Raw genomic sequence first — 16615 nt, forward strand, 5'->3', positions numbered from 1 at the left:
TAAAAATTGCAAAGTTTTAACCAAAGTGTGATATTTTCATAAAAATGCAAAAATATAACCTTTGAGAATTTGTAGTATAATTTTGCATTCAAAATTAAATACATCCAGTGATTGTAATGATTCCTAATGTACTACATAGTTTTCGTTTTCTTCTTTTTCAATTTTTTTTTGCTTTTTTTTCTACATTGCAATCACTCATAGTATTTTGTAACTTTCACAATTCATCCAGCCAAAGAATTGTGTGATATAGCTGTAAGGGCATGGAAATTAAAAGTTTGAAAATTGCAAAAGTTTTCACCAAATGTCCGATATTTTCACAAAGAAAAGCAAAAAAATATCAACCTACATTCGCCACTACAATAAAGTACAATGTGTCACAAAAAAACAATCAACGTAGCCTTTCTGCTCCAAACACTGAGTGAAAGTTAGGGTGTGTTCACACAGTTTTTGAAACAGAAACTCAAATTCCTCCTCATAATCTCAAAACTTTGTTCTGATGATGTAATCATGTACTGATGGTGGTTTTGGTGATTTATTCAGTTAACTGCCCCTTTTCATTTTTTTTGCAGCTCTTGGGCTTGGTTCAACGTGACAATGCGGCCCTTTGACCCCCTATCCCCGTCCCCCAAAAAACGTTGTGCATTAGTGGTAGAGAATTAGGAACAAATACTAAAGCCACTAAAAGGAGCAAATTACTCCACTAATCTGAGCCATAGCGTTTTCAAGACACGACTTCTTGCATCTATCTGGTTTCGATTGTATCCCATATGAACATGAAGTGAAATGTGCAGTTTTCAGATTTATTTTATAATAGAAATAGACAAATCCAATACAATTAGGTCTTACATACATTGGCCAAAAGGGTTTCTTTGTACTGAAACCAAGAATAATTGTTGGGAGCTGTACTGAATGTACTCATTTCCACCTTGATCCAATTCCTAAATGTAAAGCACATGGACACAGTTCATATCATACATATTTTACTAGATTTAGCATAAGGCAATACTTGTTAAAAACGGCCAGATGTTTTTCACAATTCACATGACTAAAATTCCAGTGCAGTTGATTAGCGGTTTCAATCAATGCCGGCTGTCTTTCAATGTGAGCTGTCATATTGTTCATCACTTAGAAACTCAATTCTGGGACATCTTCAGGTCTGGGTGAAGAATGCAGTGATGTCGGAGATTAGCTGGGATCCTCCTGCTCTGCCTTCATGCGTTTTAGAAGGTGCTCGGTCACAGCAGAGAGAGGGTTGATCTTGTAAGAAGGGTTTTTGACCAGTTCCTGAAAGCGAGAAATTTCTTCTTCCCTATTACAAACACAAAAAGTTTTACACATAAGACATGTTTTTCATCTTTTAAGGTTTTCCTCCTTTTGTAATATTATGCAGGTCACATTCAGGTGATATCTAGAAATTGCAGTCATCCACCATCTCAGACACTTGGGAAACGTATGTGTGATAAGTGAAAATGGAAGACCAACTACACCAAATTGTCCTATTTGGTACCCAATTAGAGTTTAATAGTATAGGTTAATTTTGTGTTGAACTGTAATTACAGTCATGGCCGAAAGTGTTGGAACCCTTGAAATTGTTCCAGAAAATGAAATATTTCTCCCAGAAAATTATTCCAAATACACGTTTTGCTATACACGTTTATTTCCTTTGTGTGTATTCGAACAACACAAAAAAAAGAAAGGAAAAAAGACAAATTGGGCATCATTTCACAGAAAACCCCCCAAAAATGGGCGTTACAAAAATGTGGGTAAACAACTGTGATTCAAGCATGTGATACTCCTTTAAATTCACCTGTGGCAAGTGACAGGTGTGGGAAATATAAAAATGACACCTGAAACCAGATAAAAAAAGGGAGAAGGTGACCCAGCTTTTGCATTGTGTGTCTGTGTGTGTAACACTAAGCATGGAGACCAGAAAGAGGAGAAGAGAACCAAAGTTGTTGAAAATATCAACAATCTCAAGGTTAGAAGTCCATCTCCAGAGATCTTGTTATTTCTTTGTGCACAGTGTGCAACATAATCAAGAAGTTTACAACCCATGGCACTGTAGCTAATCTCCCTGAACGTGGCAGCAGAAAAAAATTGATGAAAGGATGCAATGCAGGATAGTCTATATGGTTGAAAAGCAGCCTCCAGTCAAATGCCAAAGAAATTAAAGCTGTTCTGTGCGCTCAGGATGCATCAGTGTCAGCGAGAACTATCTATCGACATTTGAATGAAATACTATGCCAGGAGACCCAGGAGGACCCTACTGCTGACACAGATACATAAAAGATCTATAATGCAGTTTGCCAGAATCCTTCTGGGAAAGCATCTTGTGGACAGATGAGACTAAGGTAGAGCTTTTAGGTAAAGCTGTGTATTTACTCAAAAGGGAATGATGCCTACCAAGAAAAGAACACAGTACCTACAGTGAAATATGGTGGAGGTTCAAAGATGTTTTGGGGTTTTGTGGCCTTTGGAAGATGAGTTTGCTTCCTACGTCATAGGTCTTCCAGCAGGACAGTGACCCCAAACATACTTCAAGAAGCACCCAGAAATGGATGGAAACAAAGTGCTGGAGAGTTCTGAAGTGGCCAGAAAGGAGTATGGATCTATATCCCATTGAAAACTTGTGGAGAGATCTTAAAATTGCTGTTGCGAGAAGGCACCTTCAAATATGAGAGATCTGGAGCAGTTTGAAAAGAAGAGTGGTCCGAAATTCCAGTTGAGAGATGTAAGAAGCCTGTTGATGGTTATAGGATACAATCGATAGTTATTTATTACAAAGGGTGTGCAACCAAATATTGAGTTGAGAGTGCCAACAATTTTGTTCGGACCATTGTGTGGGTTTTATGTGAAATTGTGTCTAATTTGCCTTTTTTCTGTCTTTTTATTTTGTTCCAATATACACAAAGGAAACAAACGTGCAATTGCAATAATTTTCTGGGAGAAATGCTTCATTTTTTAGAACAATTTCAAGCATACCAACACTTTCGGCCGTGACTGTTTATAGAGGCATTAATGATCATTTGTGGTAGAATAAAGTAACTATGAGATTAGTATCTAACATGGTGGCTGTGGGTGGTTTAAGCGTTAACCCTGAATGTTTCGGGGGTTCTAGGGTTGCTTAAAACTTAATTTTATTCCTGGTGGGCTATGGTAATTACAGTGTAAATTTATATTTTTTCTCTTGTCCAGGTATAGTTTTGTCTCCTCTCAGTCTGCAACTTTAAAAGAACAAAACAAATGCAGAAAATGTATTTATTTTAGTCAAGAAAGAAGATGCCCTGTAGTCAGGTCAGCAGTATCTGAACACAACAATACGAGTGGAAAAAAAACAAAAAAAAATGCTATTTAGTGGTCAAATAACTGCCCTATCATGCCTAAAGAGTGAAGGGGTTAATACTTAAATGGAATTAGTCTGCAGACTTTCCACAGAAGGTTTTTGCTATGGAATTTGAGAGCAGCATGATGTAGGGGCAGAGACTCTGATTCCAGTGATGCATCACTTACTGGGCTGCTTGGTGCACTTTTGAGAGAATCCCTGTTTTCTCTGCTGTAGATGTAGCAGTGCCCAGAATGCAGAGCCCTATGTAACACCACCCACACTGCTAATTGGCAGCTTCCGGTATACACTGTATATTGTTCACAGGCAGCCAATGAGTGATGGGGGCGGGGTTACAAATTACCTGGTCTCGCTTGTAAGGGAAACGTAGTCGCACAGTGATAAGCTCCTGCTGATAAAACACTGATTGTACTGACATTTCAGCAAGCTGCTGAGCAAGTGACACATCCCTGGAATCAAGGTCTCCGCCGCTACATTATGCTGCTCTTATATTAAATAGCAAAAACTTGCTGACAGATTCTCTTTTAGTTTCTAGTGGTGAAAGTACAAAAGCTACACCCTTGGATTGCTCTTGAGCGGGCCCTAGAGAACTGCCCAACTTACAACTCCTAAAACTAGCCCTGATTATAGCTCCAGGTTTTCTTTGTGACTCCGATGGCTGTAAGAACTTATTCAGAAAAAAAAACAAAAAAAAAAACAAAAAAAACACATTTTCATCAGTGTGTCAGGTTTTTATTATGAGTGTTATCAGTAAGTTTTTAATACACCACCCCCCCCTCCCCCCCCCAAAAAAAAATAAAAAATTGCAAAGCTTCTCCTATCCACTGCAATGTTAAAAACATGCAGAATATGGATTGAATTGATGATTTTTGTGGACACACTGTCAGCAAAGAACAAGAATGTGAGGACAGCCCCAGAGTTTATAATATGTACCGTCTGTGAAAAAACGGATATGACAGGTATGGGAAAACTGGACGTCTGAATGAGGCCTAAACCCACAGAGAGCATTAACCCTGTACACACCAGTAGTTTTAGATGAGGCCGTGCTCTTCAATATGTCTCAATCACCTCTTAGCTGCTCGGATTTAACTGGTAATGTAAGAAGAGCGGCCCTGGTGAGAGGGCTTTCCTCCCCGAGGTACACGGAGGGTTAATCATTCACAGATCGGAGATTTGGTACATCAGTTCCCCACTCTCAGCAGCTGCGCCCGCTCTCTCTGCACATCAACTGTTATGTCTGAGAAGTGGATATAGCTCCCCAGGGTCTGGAAACAAAAAACGTTAGTAGGAATCGGAGGCCGACAGCCAAAGCAAATGATGAATAGTCCGAAGTTAGCTGCACAGAAATAGCGCGGATATGAATCGCAGTATGTTATATACCAATGTTAGCAAAACCAAATATGCAGAAATTATAAGGAGCAATTACCAGGCCGACTATAAAGGGGAACAGGAGATGGAGGTGAAAACTACACCGTGTTCCAAATTATTATGCAAATTGGATTTAAGTGTCAAAGTTTTAATAAACTTGTGGATGGTATTGTGTCTAGTGGCTCAATGGGTCACTGAAATCAATCTTAAACACATGTGATAATTAGTTTTCTAAGTGATTCTAATTAAAGGAAAACTACTTGTTCCACATTATTAAGCAGGCCACAGGTTTCAAGCAATATGGGAAATAAAAAGGATCTCCCTGCTGCCGAAAAGCATTAAATAGTGCAATGCCTTGGTCAAGGGATGAAAACAGATATTTCCAGAAAACTTAAGCGTGATCATCGTACTGTTAAGAGGTTTGTGGCTGGGGGCGTGGCCTAGCGAGCGATGTGAGCGGACGTGCGACGGATCTCTCTCCCCGCACCGCTCCTAATACTCACCCTTGAAGGCTCCGCCGAACGCCGAAAACTGGGCAGAGACGCTCCGCAGGACCCCTGTGTACGGAGGAAGGCACCGGAGATAACGTGCGGTGAGGAGCGGAGATGCCGCGCCGAAGACAGTCGGCGCCTGCGGCTGGCGCAAAAATCCAAGATGGCGCCGAGGCAGAGGAGGAGGCGGCCAGAGCCAGCACTTCATACCGCCGGAGGCTGGAGGTAATCGCCCGGCTGGAGCGGTTTGCCCGCACGGAGGAGGGGGATGCCCTGCTGCTGGGTCCTGAAGGGCCAGATGAGGAGGAAGTCCCGCAGAGGCAGAAGAGAGGAGGGGAAGACACCCTCAGTGTGGTGGAGGAACAGCTTTCCCCAGGGAAGATGCAGGAAGTGCATAGTGCAGATAATATGACACCTGCTGCTAGCCCAGTGCAGGCTAATGATTCTGATGATGTGCAATTAAGCATGGGGGAACCTACACTGCAGAACATTTTCTCAGTTGTTATACACTGCAAATCTGCCCTGGCCGCGCTGAATCTAAGGGTGGCTGATTTAACAGGTGAAATGAAGTCCCTTAACTCTGCTATGCGTAAAGTGGAGAAAAGAGTTGAGGTGGTAGAGGAACGCGTGGGCAGTGTGGAGGATCAGACAAATGAACTGTTAAAAAGAGAAAAGAAATACATTCAACGCATTGCAGAACTGGAATTTAAAACAGACGACCTGGAAAACCGTTCCCGAAGGAACAATTTAAGAATAATTGGGGTGCCGGAGAAGGTGGAGGGGAATAATCCTACTGAATATATTGAGGCATGGCTTAAAAATTCGGTGGGGGGAGCTGACCTTACCAACCACTTTTCTGTGGAAAGGGCTCAGAGTCCCTACTCGGCCCCTGCCGCCTGGGTCTCCCCCTCGAGCCCTACTGGCAAAAATTTTGGACTATCGGGATCGGGAAACCCTACTAAGGAAGGCCAGGATCAGTGATGGCCTGAGTATAAACGGAAATCGGATCTCCATTTATCCGGATTATTCGGCATCGGTGCAAAAACTGAGAATGAAGTTTGGTGAAGTTAAGCGACGGCTCCGAGATTTGGACCTAAAATATTCGATGCTATATCTGGCTAAGCTCAGGGTGGTGGCGTTGGATCGTGTTCATTTTTTCCAAAACCCAGAGGAGGCTACGCACTGGCTAGATATTAATGCCAAAAAAATTGGCGCGGATCGGAACCGATGAGACTGATGCCGAGGCTTCGTTACTCTTCTGGTTTTACCCCCTTGTGATTTTTGAACTTGCTTTGTGTTTTCAGACAGAATGCACTCAAAAGTTTAAAATATTGTGTTCGGCGGCGCAATGAATAATTCATTTTGGTCGCGGTGGGAGGGGGAGAGATGGACTGTAAAGGGCTTAGTTCTAGGTTGTATCAAGAGCTCTCAGTTCTCGTATAGAGAAAGTAAGTTTGTTTTATTTGAATTTTATTGAGTTTTAGATGTGGGAGTTGGGGATGGGGGATGGGAGGGGGTGGCGGGTATCGGGGGAGACCTGAAGGAGACTGCTCTAACTTCTTATTTTTTTTTCAAGGAAATGGGAGGGGATGTTAATATTATAAGTTGGAATGTTAGGGGGTTAGCGGACGCTACTTAACGCGCGGCAATATTTCAGTATTTACTGAAACAGAGGCCCTCGGTGATCTGCCTGCAAGAAACCCATCTAGTGGAGGAAAAAGTTGATATGTTACAGAAACGATGGGTGCGCAAGGCGTATCATTCGACGTTCTCTAATTATGCAAGGGGAGTGTCAGTCTTAGTCCACACTAATACCCCATTTGAGGAAATTGAGGTTAAAATTGATAAGGATGGTCAATATGTTTTGTTGGTGTGTAAAATCTTTAATCGTTTAATGTGCATTTTTTCATTATATATACCTCCGCCATACTCTGGTAGGAAAATTCAGGACATATTGGAGTCTATAAGAGGTTGGGATGGGGTTCCCCTACTGGTGGTGGGTGATGTGAACAATATAGCAAATGACCATTGGGACAAGAGTAATCACGCTTCACTGCGTAGGGACGGCAATGACACTCCTTTTGGTAACTATCTCAGAGAAATAGGTTGGATTGATCTATGGCGGGTTCGCAATGTTAATGCATATTCTTACTCCTGTTACTCGACTACATATGGCTCTATGTCACGAATTGATGTCGCCTTGGGTAATGATGGGATGAACGAACTGTTAAGCGGGGTGGAATATAATCCCAGGATTTTATCAGACCATAGCCCTGTTCAGGTCTCTCTGAAGCTGTCAGGTCAGGATGGGTCGGGGAGGGCGGGCTGGAAAATTCACCCCGTCTGGCTTCAACTTTTGGATATGGAAAAGGTGGGGGCAGAGATAGAGGAGTTTTTTAAGATCAATGAAGGTAGCGCAGAATGCCATGTAGTATGGGACACTATGAAGGCGTATTTAAGGGGAATTTTGTTTCGGGACATCTCAAGACATAAGACAAGGACTAGAGTGCGGGATCAAGCTGTCCTGGAGGAACTGAAGGCAGCTGAGGCGGCACTGGGGGATCATCGCACTAAGGAATCTCAGAGTCGTATGAGGGCGGCTCAGCGGGAGGTTGACCAGTTGCATTTGAAAAAAGCGGAGAGGTTGCGGGCCTTTCAGAGAGAAACTTTCTATGCAGAGGGGGAGAAGGTGGGGCACTTGCTTTCGGTGGTGGCGTCCGCACAAAGAGGCTCTTCACATGTCTACTCTATTAAGACGGAGGAAGGGACGCTGGTTATTCGGGGGGAGCAGATTCTGGAAGTATTTAGGAAATTCTATGATAAGTTATATACGTCCAGTGTGGGGAGGGGCTCCGAAGATATGGCTGGGTATTTGGAGGAGATTGATCTGCCTCGGTTGAGTAGAGAGGAACGTGAATTGTTGGAGGAGCCGATTGGGGAAGAAGAATTGGGGGTTGCCTTAGCGGGCGTTGCTGGGGGTAAGGCTCCGGGAGCGGACGGTATTCCAGCTGAGGTCTATAAGACCTTGAAAGAAACTCTGCTGGCCAAACTGGCAGGGGTGTACAATAGTTCGTTGGAAAGAGGGGAGTTACCTTTGTCAATGAGAGAGGCCATTGTGGTGGTTATCCCTAAAGCCGACAAGGATCCACTGTTACCAGAATCCTATAGACCAATTTCACTCTTGACTGCCAACATTAAGATTTTGGCAAAAGCCTTGGCAAATAGGTTGAATAGGGTGATAAACAAATTGGTACACCCTGATCAATCAGGCTTCATGCCGAATAAATCAACGGCACTCAATCTGAGAAGGTTGTTTTTAAATTTGCAAATCCCTTCCGACCATGTCGGCAAACGGGTTGTGGTATCCTTAGACGACCACAAGGCCTTTGATTGTGTGGAGTGGAGCTATCTGTGGTCAGTGCTGGAGCGTTTGGGGTTTGGACCTAAATTCATCTCATGGGTGCGTCTGCTGTACTCCTCTCCAGTGGCTAAGATTAGAGTGAATAATGCTCTCTCCGAGACTTTTTCTCTGTCTAGGGGAACTAGACAGGGTTGTCCTTTGTCCCCGCTACTTTTTGCCTTGGCGGTGGAGCCCCTTGCTGCAAAAATTAGAGGATCCCGGGAGGTGAGAGGATTTATGTACGGGGACTCGGAAGAAAAGGTTGCGTTATACGCTGATGATATTTTGCTCTTCTTGGAAGATTCTGGGGAGACCCTGGTCAGGGCTGAGGCCATTATTGAAGAATTTGGGAGTTATTCGGGCCTGAGAATCAATTGGGACAAATCCAATATGATGTTGATAGATGGGGATTATGAAGATAGTGAAATGAGGGACTCTTCTACAAAGTTGAGGTTAGTTGATAAATTTAAATATCTGGGGATCCAGATCGCGCTACCTTTGACTAGTTTCGAGGAACTGAATTTGGCACCACTTTTGCGGAAGATACGCATTAAAGTTCAGGCGTGGAAAAAGTTACATTTATCGGTAATCGGTAGAATAAATCTTATAAAGATGATTGTGATGCCGCAACTTCTTTATGTGTTGCACAACTCCCCTATATGGATATCGCAGAATAGATTTCGGAGGATTAAATCCTTGTTTGGCGAGCTGATATGGGGTGGGAAAAGTCCTAGATTTAAACAGGAAATTCTACAAAGACCAAAGACGGAGGGAGGGGTTGCACTACCCAACCCGTGGTTATACTTTTTGGCTTCACAGTGTCAGCATTTTAGAGGATGGGGTGTGGAGTCGGGCTGGGAGCGGACACCCTGTAGCCTGAGGACATTGATTGGGTCAAAGGTACTGAGTGAGGGCCTGGAGGGTGGGCATTTCCGAGAGAAAGGTTCTAAATTCTGCACTATTAGGCTTATTCATAAGGTTTGGGACAAAGTTAAGGGAATTAGGTGAGTGAGGGCACTTACTAGGTTCTCACCCATTTGGAATAATTGTTTCCTACAGGACTTTAGACAGATGGAGGGATTTCATGTTTGGGAGGAAGCAGGCATCTCTCGGATGAGCCAAGTCTTACATCAAGGTAGAATTAGGAATTTCGAGGCACTGCAGGAAGAATTTCTACTGCCAAACTCTGAGCTGTATCAGCATAGCCGCATCTCTCACGCGTATCGGGCACAGTGTAGGAGAGGGCCTGTAAAGATTCAGGTGGATCAAATGTTAGACTTTATCCTTATGGGGGAAGGCACAAAGGGGTGATTTCGGGAATATATGAATTTCTTCTATTCTCTTTCTTAGAGGGGCACCCTATTAGAGCCAGGGCGAAGTGGGAGGCTGACTTGGGGGTGATTGACAACGATCATTGGGACTCAATATTGGATTACGTACCCAGGATCTCGATGAGCGAGCCCGGGAGGCTGTCACAACTATTTGTTATTCATAGGGCTTATAGAACCCCGGACATGTTATTCAAAGCCGGTCTGAGACCTAATTCTGAATACCCTAGGTGCTCGCAGTCCGAGGCGGGTATCCTCCATATGATGTGGCAGTGCCCCAGGTTGTCCTCATTTTGGATTGTGGTGCTAAATAAAGTGGGACTGACATACAAATGTTCAATGCCACGGGATCCTCTGGTATGTGTCTTGGGTTACGTAGAGGAGATTGTAACTGATAATGTGTACAAAACGGTTATTGCTAGATTGCTGTTTATCGCGCGAAAGTTGATTGCTAAGTTTTGGATTAGGGAAGAGCCACCAACGAGAAGAGACTTCATGATGCAAGTGGATCATATTGTTGCCTTGGAGAGGAGTATCTATTCTAAAAGAAACAAGATGGACCTTTTTAACAGGCTGTGGAATCCCTGGCTCGAGTCAACATGATTTGAGAGACTTTGTTCCTGTTCTTGGGTCCTTTGCCCCCGTGGGAGCATTGTTGATAAGACATTTTCTTTCTTCTGTTTATTGATGTGCGATGTGGTAGATCGGAGCGGCTCTTGTCAGGTCTCTAGAGGATGGGGGTGAGGGGGGAGGGGCGGGAGGATGGTTTGGGGTTTAAAAAGTTTATTAAAATGTAAAACATATATGTGTATTATTTGCAGCAATGTAATCTTCATATATTTTTCTTATTGTTTAATAAAAAATATTTGATTAAAAAAAAAAGATTTGTGGCTGAATCTGAGCACAGACGTGTTCGTGCTGATAAAGGCATAATGAGGAAGGTTTCTGCCAGGCAAGTTCATCGGATTAAGAGAGCAGCTGCTAAAAAGCCATTACAAACCAAACAGATATTTGAAGCTGCTGGTGCCTCTGGAGTCCCTCAAACCTCAAGGTGTAGGATCCTTCAAAGGCTTGCTGTGGTGCATAAACCTACTATTCGGCCACCCCTAAACAGTGTTCACAAGCAGAAACGGCAGGCAGTGGGCCCAGACATACATGAAGACTAATTTTCAAACAGTCTTGCTTACTGATGATTGTCGAGCAACTCTGGATGGTCCAGATGGATGGAGTAGTGGATGGTTGGTGGATGGCCACCATGTCCCAACAAGGCTGCGACGTCAGCAAAGAGGTGGAGGGGTCATGTTTTGGGCCAGAATCATGGGGAAACAGCTGGTAGGGGCCTTTAAGGTTCCTGAAGATGTGAAAATTAATTTTGCAAAGTAAATAGAGTTTCTGACTGACAACTTTCTTCCATGGTATAAAAAGCAGAAACGTGCCTTCAGGAGCAAAATCATCTTCATGCATGACACTGCACCATCTCATGCTGCAAAGAATACCTCTAAGTCATTGGCTGCTATGGGCATAAAAGGAGATAAACTCATGGTGTGGCCACCATCTTCCTCTGACCTCAACCCTATAGAGAACCTTTGGAGTATCATCCAGCACAAGATCTATGAGGGTGGGAGGCAGTTCACATCAAAACAGCGGCTCTGGGAAGCTATTCTGACTTCATGCAAAGCAATACAAGCAGAAACTCTCCAAAAACTCACAAGTTCGATGGATGCAAGAATTGTGAAGGTGATATCAAAGAATGGTTCCTATGTAATGTAACTTGGCCTGTTAGGATGTTTTGGAGTTAAATAGCTTTTTTGTTCAGTGAATGTGACCTCCTAATGCTGCAAATTCCACAAATGAGCATGTTCAGTTCTTTAAAACATATCAAAGGTTAAAATTTTACTGTGCCCAATAATTTGGAACAGTGCATTGTGAGTTTTTATTCATTTTGGAGATTATACTGTTATCATTGGGAGGTTTCTTCAATAAAATTCGATGTATAATCTAACGGGTGATGGCTTTTATTAGACTGACTGTCATTTGCACCGACCATTTAGGAAAATCCGAGAAAAATGGTTTTATTATGCAAATGGTTATTTGCATAATAATTTGGAACATAGTGTAGAATAAAACATGTCAGAAATTAAACAAAAACGTATATAAAAGAAACAACAACAAAAGCAGGCACAACACTTGGGATTAAGCACAGATTCCTGGGTAATGGGCCGTGAATCAAGGAGTCAGAATTATAATTCAGGCAGAATACTAGTTTATTGAAGCAACAATTCAGTGAGCCTGGTGGCTTGTACCCCACAAATGATTTTAGGGTTGTACTGAAATCGGAGTTGGATACTAAAGTTAATTAGAGCCAGTTCCAGAGTTGGGAATTGGAGCTAGACGTCATGTATAGGCATATAGGAAAGGCTTCTAGAAAGCAGCGAGCAGGGGAGATTTATCTATGAAGTATTTATTATTTGGCACTGGCATTAAATACAACTATTCTTGTTTGTTTTGGGGGGAAAAAGCATTTTTTTTAAGTCACATTCCTCATGTGACTTTAAAGAGGTTGTCCACTTTCAGGAAAGTGGGTCCCAAGCTCAGTCAAATATTTTCAGGTACTCACCCTCCCCAGGTCCAGCGCCTGCCCCTTGCCGCTGTAATGGTGACGCAACATCAAAAGGGAGTGGCACCGCTACAGCTAATGATGGAGCTCAGCGGGTGCACCAAGGTTGGGCTCAGTGATTGACACCAGCTATTGAAGTTACATTACTGCTGCAGCCAAATCATTGAGAACAGCGCAGTGGTGGGGAGCCGGCTCTGGACCTCAAGGGGGAAACTCATTTGAATCTTTTATATTTATACATGTATACTCACAAACAAAAGTGTTGGCCCCCTTGAAATAATTCCAAAAAAATGAAGTATTTCTCCCAGAAAATTACTGCAACTTCACATGTTGTTATACACATATATTTCCTTTGTGTGAATTGGAACAAAAAAAAAACCAGAAAAAAAAGGCAAATTGGACATATTTTCACACAAAACGGGCCACACAAAATTGTTGTCATCTTTCCAAAACTGTGGGTAAACAACTGTGTTTGAAGCAGGTGATGCCCGTTCAAACTCACCTGTGGAAAGTAACATTAGTGGGCATTATGAAATCACACATGAACCCAGATAAAAAGGCGAGAAGATGATTAAGTCTTTGCATTGTGTGCAGCAGTAAGCACGGAGAACAGAAAGTGAGGAAGAGAACGGTCTGTTGATATTTTTTGATCAAGTCGTCAATCTCCAGTGATCTTGATGTTCCTTTTTCCACGGTGCATAACAATCAGGAAAATTACAACCGATGGCACTGTAACTAATCTCTCTGGACTGTGGGCAAGGCGTCATGAAACCTGAAGATTACCAAAGGATTTTGGGTTGCAATGTAGTGTCCAGTGTCAGAAAGTTGGGTTTATGTCCTTGGTCTTCCAGCAGGATAATGACCCCAAAAACAGTTCTGAAGTGGCAGCAATGAGTCCAGATCTGAATCCCATTTAAAACCTGTGGAGAAATCTTAATTTTGCTGTAGGGAGAAGGCGCCTTGAAATATGAGAGACCTGGAGGAGTTTACAAAAGAAGAGTGGTCCAAAATTCCAGTTGAGAGGTGTAAGAAGCTTGTTGATGGTTATAGGAAGTAATTGATTGCAGGTATTTATTCCAAATGGTGTGTAGCCAAATATTAAAGGGAATCTGTCACCCCATTTTAGGCCTATAAGCTGCGGCCACCGCCATTAGGGGCTTATCTACAGCATTCTATAACGCTGTAGATAAGCCCCCGATGTATCCTGAAAGATGAGAAAAACATGTTTTATACTCACCCGTGAGGGGGGCCGTCCGATGAGCGTCGCGGTCCGGCGCCTCCCATCTTCATATGATGACGTCCTCTTCTTTGCTTCCTGTCGCGGCTCCTTCCCAGGTGTACTTTATCTGCCCTGTTGAGGGCAAAGCAAAGTACTGCAGTGCGCAGGGCTTCTCGGACCTTTCCAGGCGCATGTGCACTGCAGTACTTCGCGCTGCTCTCAACAGGGCAGATAAAGTACACATGGGCAGGAGTCGCAGCAGGAAGCAAAGAAGAGGACGTCATCGCATGAAGATGGGAGGCGCCGGACCCGGACACTCATCGGACAGCCCATCCCCTTCCCCGGTGAGTAGAATATAACTTGTTTTTCTTATCTTTCAGATTACATTCGGGGGCTTATCCACAGCATTACAGAATGAGGTAGATAAGCCCCTGATGGCGATGGCCGAAGCTCATATACGAAAAATGAGGTGACAAATTCCCTTTAAGGTGAGGGTGCAACAATTTTGTCTGGCCCTTATTTGGGGTTTTATGTGACATTATGTCCAATTTGCCTTTTAATCTCTGGCTTTTTCTGGTGTTCCAAAAGACACAAAGGATATAAACATGTGTATAACAAAACATGTGTAAATGCAATAATTTTCTGGGAGAAATATTACAATTTCTGGAACAATTTCAATGGTGCTAATACATTCAGCCATGACTGTATGTATGTGTGTGTATATATATATATATAAATATATATATATAAATAAAATATCCAGCATCTTCACTCGGCGTAGGAAGCTCTGGTGCCGAGAAGGCCTGTGACATCGCGACTTGCATCGCCCGAGGCAGTGGCGAAAGTCCTGGTGCCGGATGAGCTGGAGGAGGATGGTCTTTTTAACGTAGCTGCTTGGAGAACCTGACATAGGACTGTGGTGGTGGACAGGTGAAAGTAAAGTGTGTGTTTTATTTTACACTTATTTTTCCAGCCATCTACAAATCAGCTAAATGGCAGCTGGCCATTCATGAGAATCCACCATTTTTGTAGTTTCATTTGAGTTGAAGTTACCTTCAACCGATTTGCTCAGCATGATAATCCGCAAAAAAAAAAAAATCAAAAACAAAACAAATCACACAAAAAACAAACAAAAAAACCCAAAACACTACAATAACAATAGCAGAAAGGCCTTGTTGTTTATGGGTTCATGTTTTGTCAGTAAAGCAAGGCTGCCTAGTACCCACTTTGCAAGGAAAACCAGTAAAGCTAACCCCAACCAGCTCCGCAAAACCCTTCATTTTTCAGGATAAGTGGGGCTCCTGTAGCTGGATCCTCATAAAAAAGTGAGGGGGGCCGTTCTAAGCATTGAAAATCATGATATAATTTGCGGTATTTTCTAACATTACACACTCTCCTTTGTGGCATTTTCACCTTCCGCTTACATTTAATTTCTTTTTATGTGCTGCTGAATAGAACATGCTACGTTTTGTATAGGACAGCTCACCTGGACTGACTGTACAGGTCACATATTTTACTTTTATGGCCACAGCTCTACACCTCTTTTTACTATATATGAAATCCAATAAATAAAACATTAGTACACCAGACATTCTGGGCAGACTTAGGAAAAAGAACAAATGTAGCCATATTTGGTAGTCTCCAGCCCTGAAACATGACAGATTAGTAGAATATTATTCTCTGTATGTCTGGCTACGTCTGCTGGTTTCCCAATAGTTATTAAGGACGTTTCCAGGATGGCAATAAATCCTGAAGCTCGTCAGACGCTAAATGTAAGTGGAGAAACAACTGATCCCGCTCTCATGTACCTCCAATGGGAGAAAATAAGTGAATGTGAGCAACACACACAGTAGGAGGCGACAGGAGGACGCGCAGTCAGAGGCGACAGGAGGGCGCGCAGGCAGAGGCGACGGGGGGCACAGTCAGAGGCGACAGGAGGGCGCGCAGTCAGAGGCGACAGGAGGGCGCGCAGGCAGAGGCGACGGGGGGCACAGTCAGAGGCGACGGAGGGCGCGCAGTCAGAGGCGACAGGAGGTCGCGCAGTCAGAGGCGACAGGAGGGCGCGCAGTCAGAGGCGACAGGAGGGCGCGCAGTCAGAGGCGACAGGAGGGAGCGCAGTCAGAGGCGACAGGAGGGCGCGCAGTCAGAGGCGACAGGAGGGCGCGCAGTCAGAGGCGACAGGAGGGCGCGCAGTCAGAGGCGACAGGAGGGCGCGCAGTCAGAGGCGACAGGAGGGCGCGCAGTCAGAGGCGACAGGAGGGCGTGCAGTCAGAGGCGACAGGAGGGCGCGCAGTCAGAGGCGACAGGAGGGCGCGCAGTCAGAGGCGACAGGAGGGCGCGCAGTCAGAGGCGACAGGAGGGCGCGCAGTCAGAGGCGACAGGAGGGCGCGCAGTCAGAGGCGACAGGAGGGCGCGCAGTCAGTTATTAAGGACGTTTCCAGGATGGCAATAAATCCTGAAGCTCGTCAGACGCTGAATGTAAGTGGAGAAACAACTGATCCCGCTCTCATGTACCTCCAATGGGAGAAAATAAGTGAATGTGAGCAACACACACAGTAGGAGGCGACAGGAGGGCGCGCAGTCAGAGGCGACAGGAGGGCGCGCAGGCAGAGGCGACGGGGGGCACAGTCAGAGGCGACAGGAGGGCGCGCAGTCAGAGGCGACAGGAGGGCGCGCAGGCAGAGGCGACGGGGGGCACAGTCAGAGGCGACGGAGGGCGCGCAGTCAGAGGCGACAGGAGGTCGCGCAGTCAGAGGCGACAGGAGGGCGCGCAGTCAGAGGCGACAAGAGGGCGCGCAGTCAGAGGCGACAGGAGGGAGCGCAGTCAGAGGCGACAGGAGGGCGCGCAG

The 16615-nt window shown here is 44.4% G+C and overlaps 1 protein-coding gene across 1 annotated transcript in view; it reads right to left on the bottom strand.

Annotated features, from left to right (window-relative positions):
• Positions 1 to 786: 786 nt before the first annotated feature.
• Positions 787 to 16615, bottom strand: part of SLX9 (SLX9 ribosome biogenesis factor) — a 187215-nt gene continuing 171386 nt past the window's right edge. Inside the window, exon 6 of the mRNA XM_069733515.1 lies at positions 787 to 1309. Coding sequence (XP_069589616.1) covers positions 1186 to 1309 — 124 coding nt within the window. The 3' untranslated portion in view covers positions 787 to 1185. The remainder of the gene's footprint in view (positions 1310 to 16615) is intronic.

The sequence above is a fragment of the Ranitomeya imitator genome, chromosome 7, assembly GCF_032444005.1.
Source record: "Ranitomeya imitator isolate aRanImi1 chromosome 7, aRanImi1.pri, whole genome shotgun sequence".
In the NCBI taxonomy this organism is placed as follows: domain Eukaryota; kingdom Metazoa; phylum Chordata; class Amphibia; order Anura; family Dendrobatidae; genus Ranitomeya; species Ranitomeya imitator.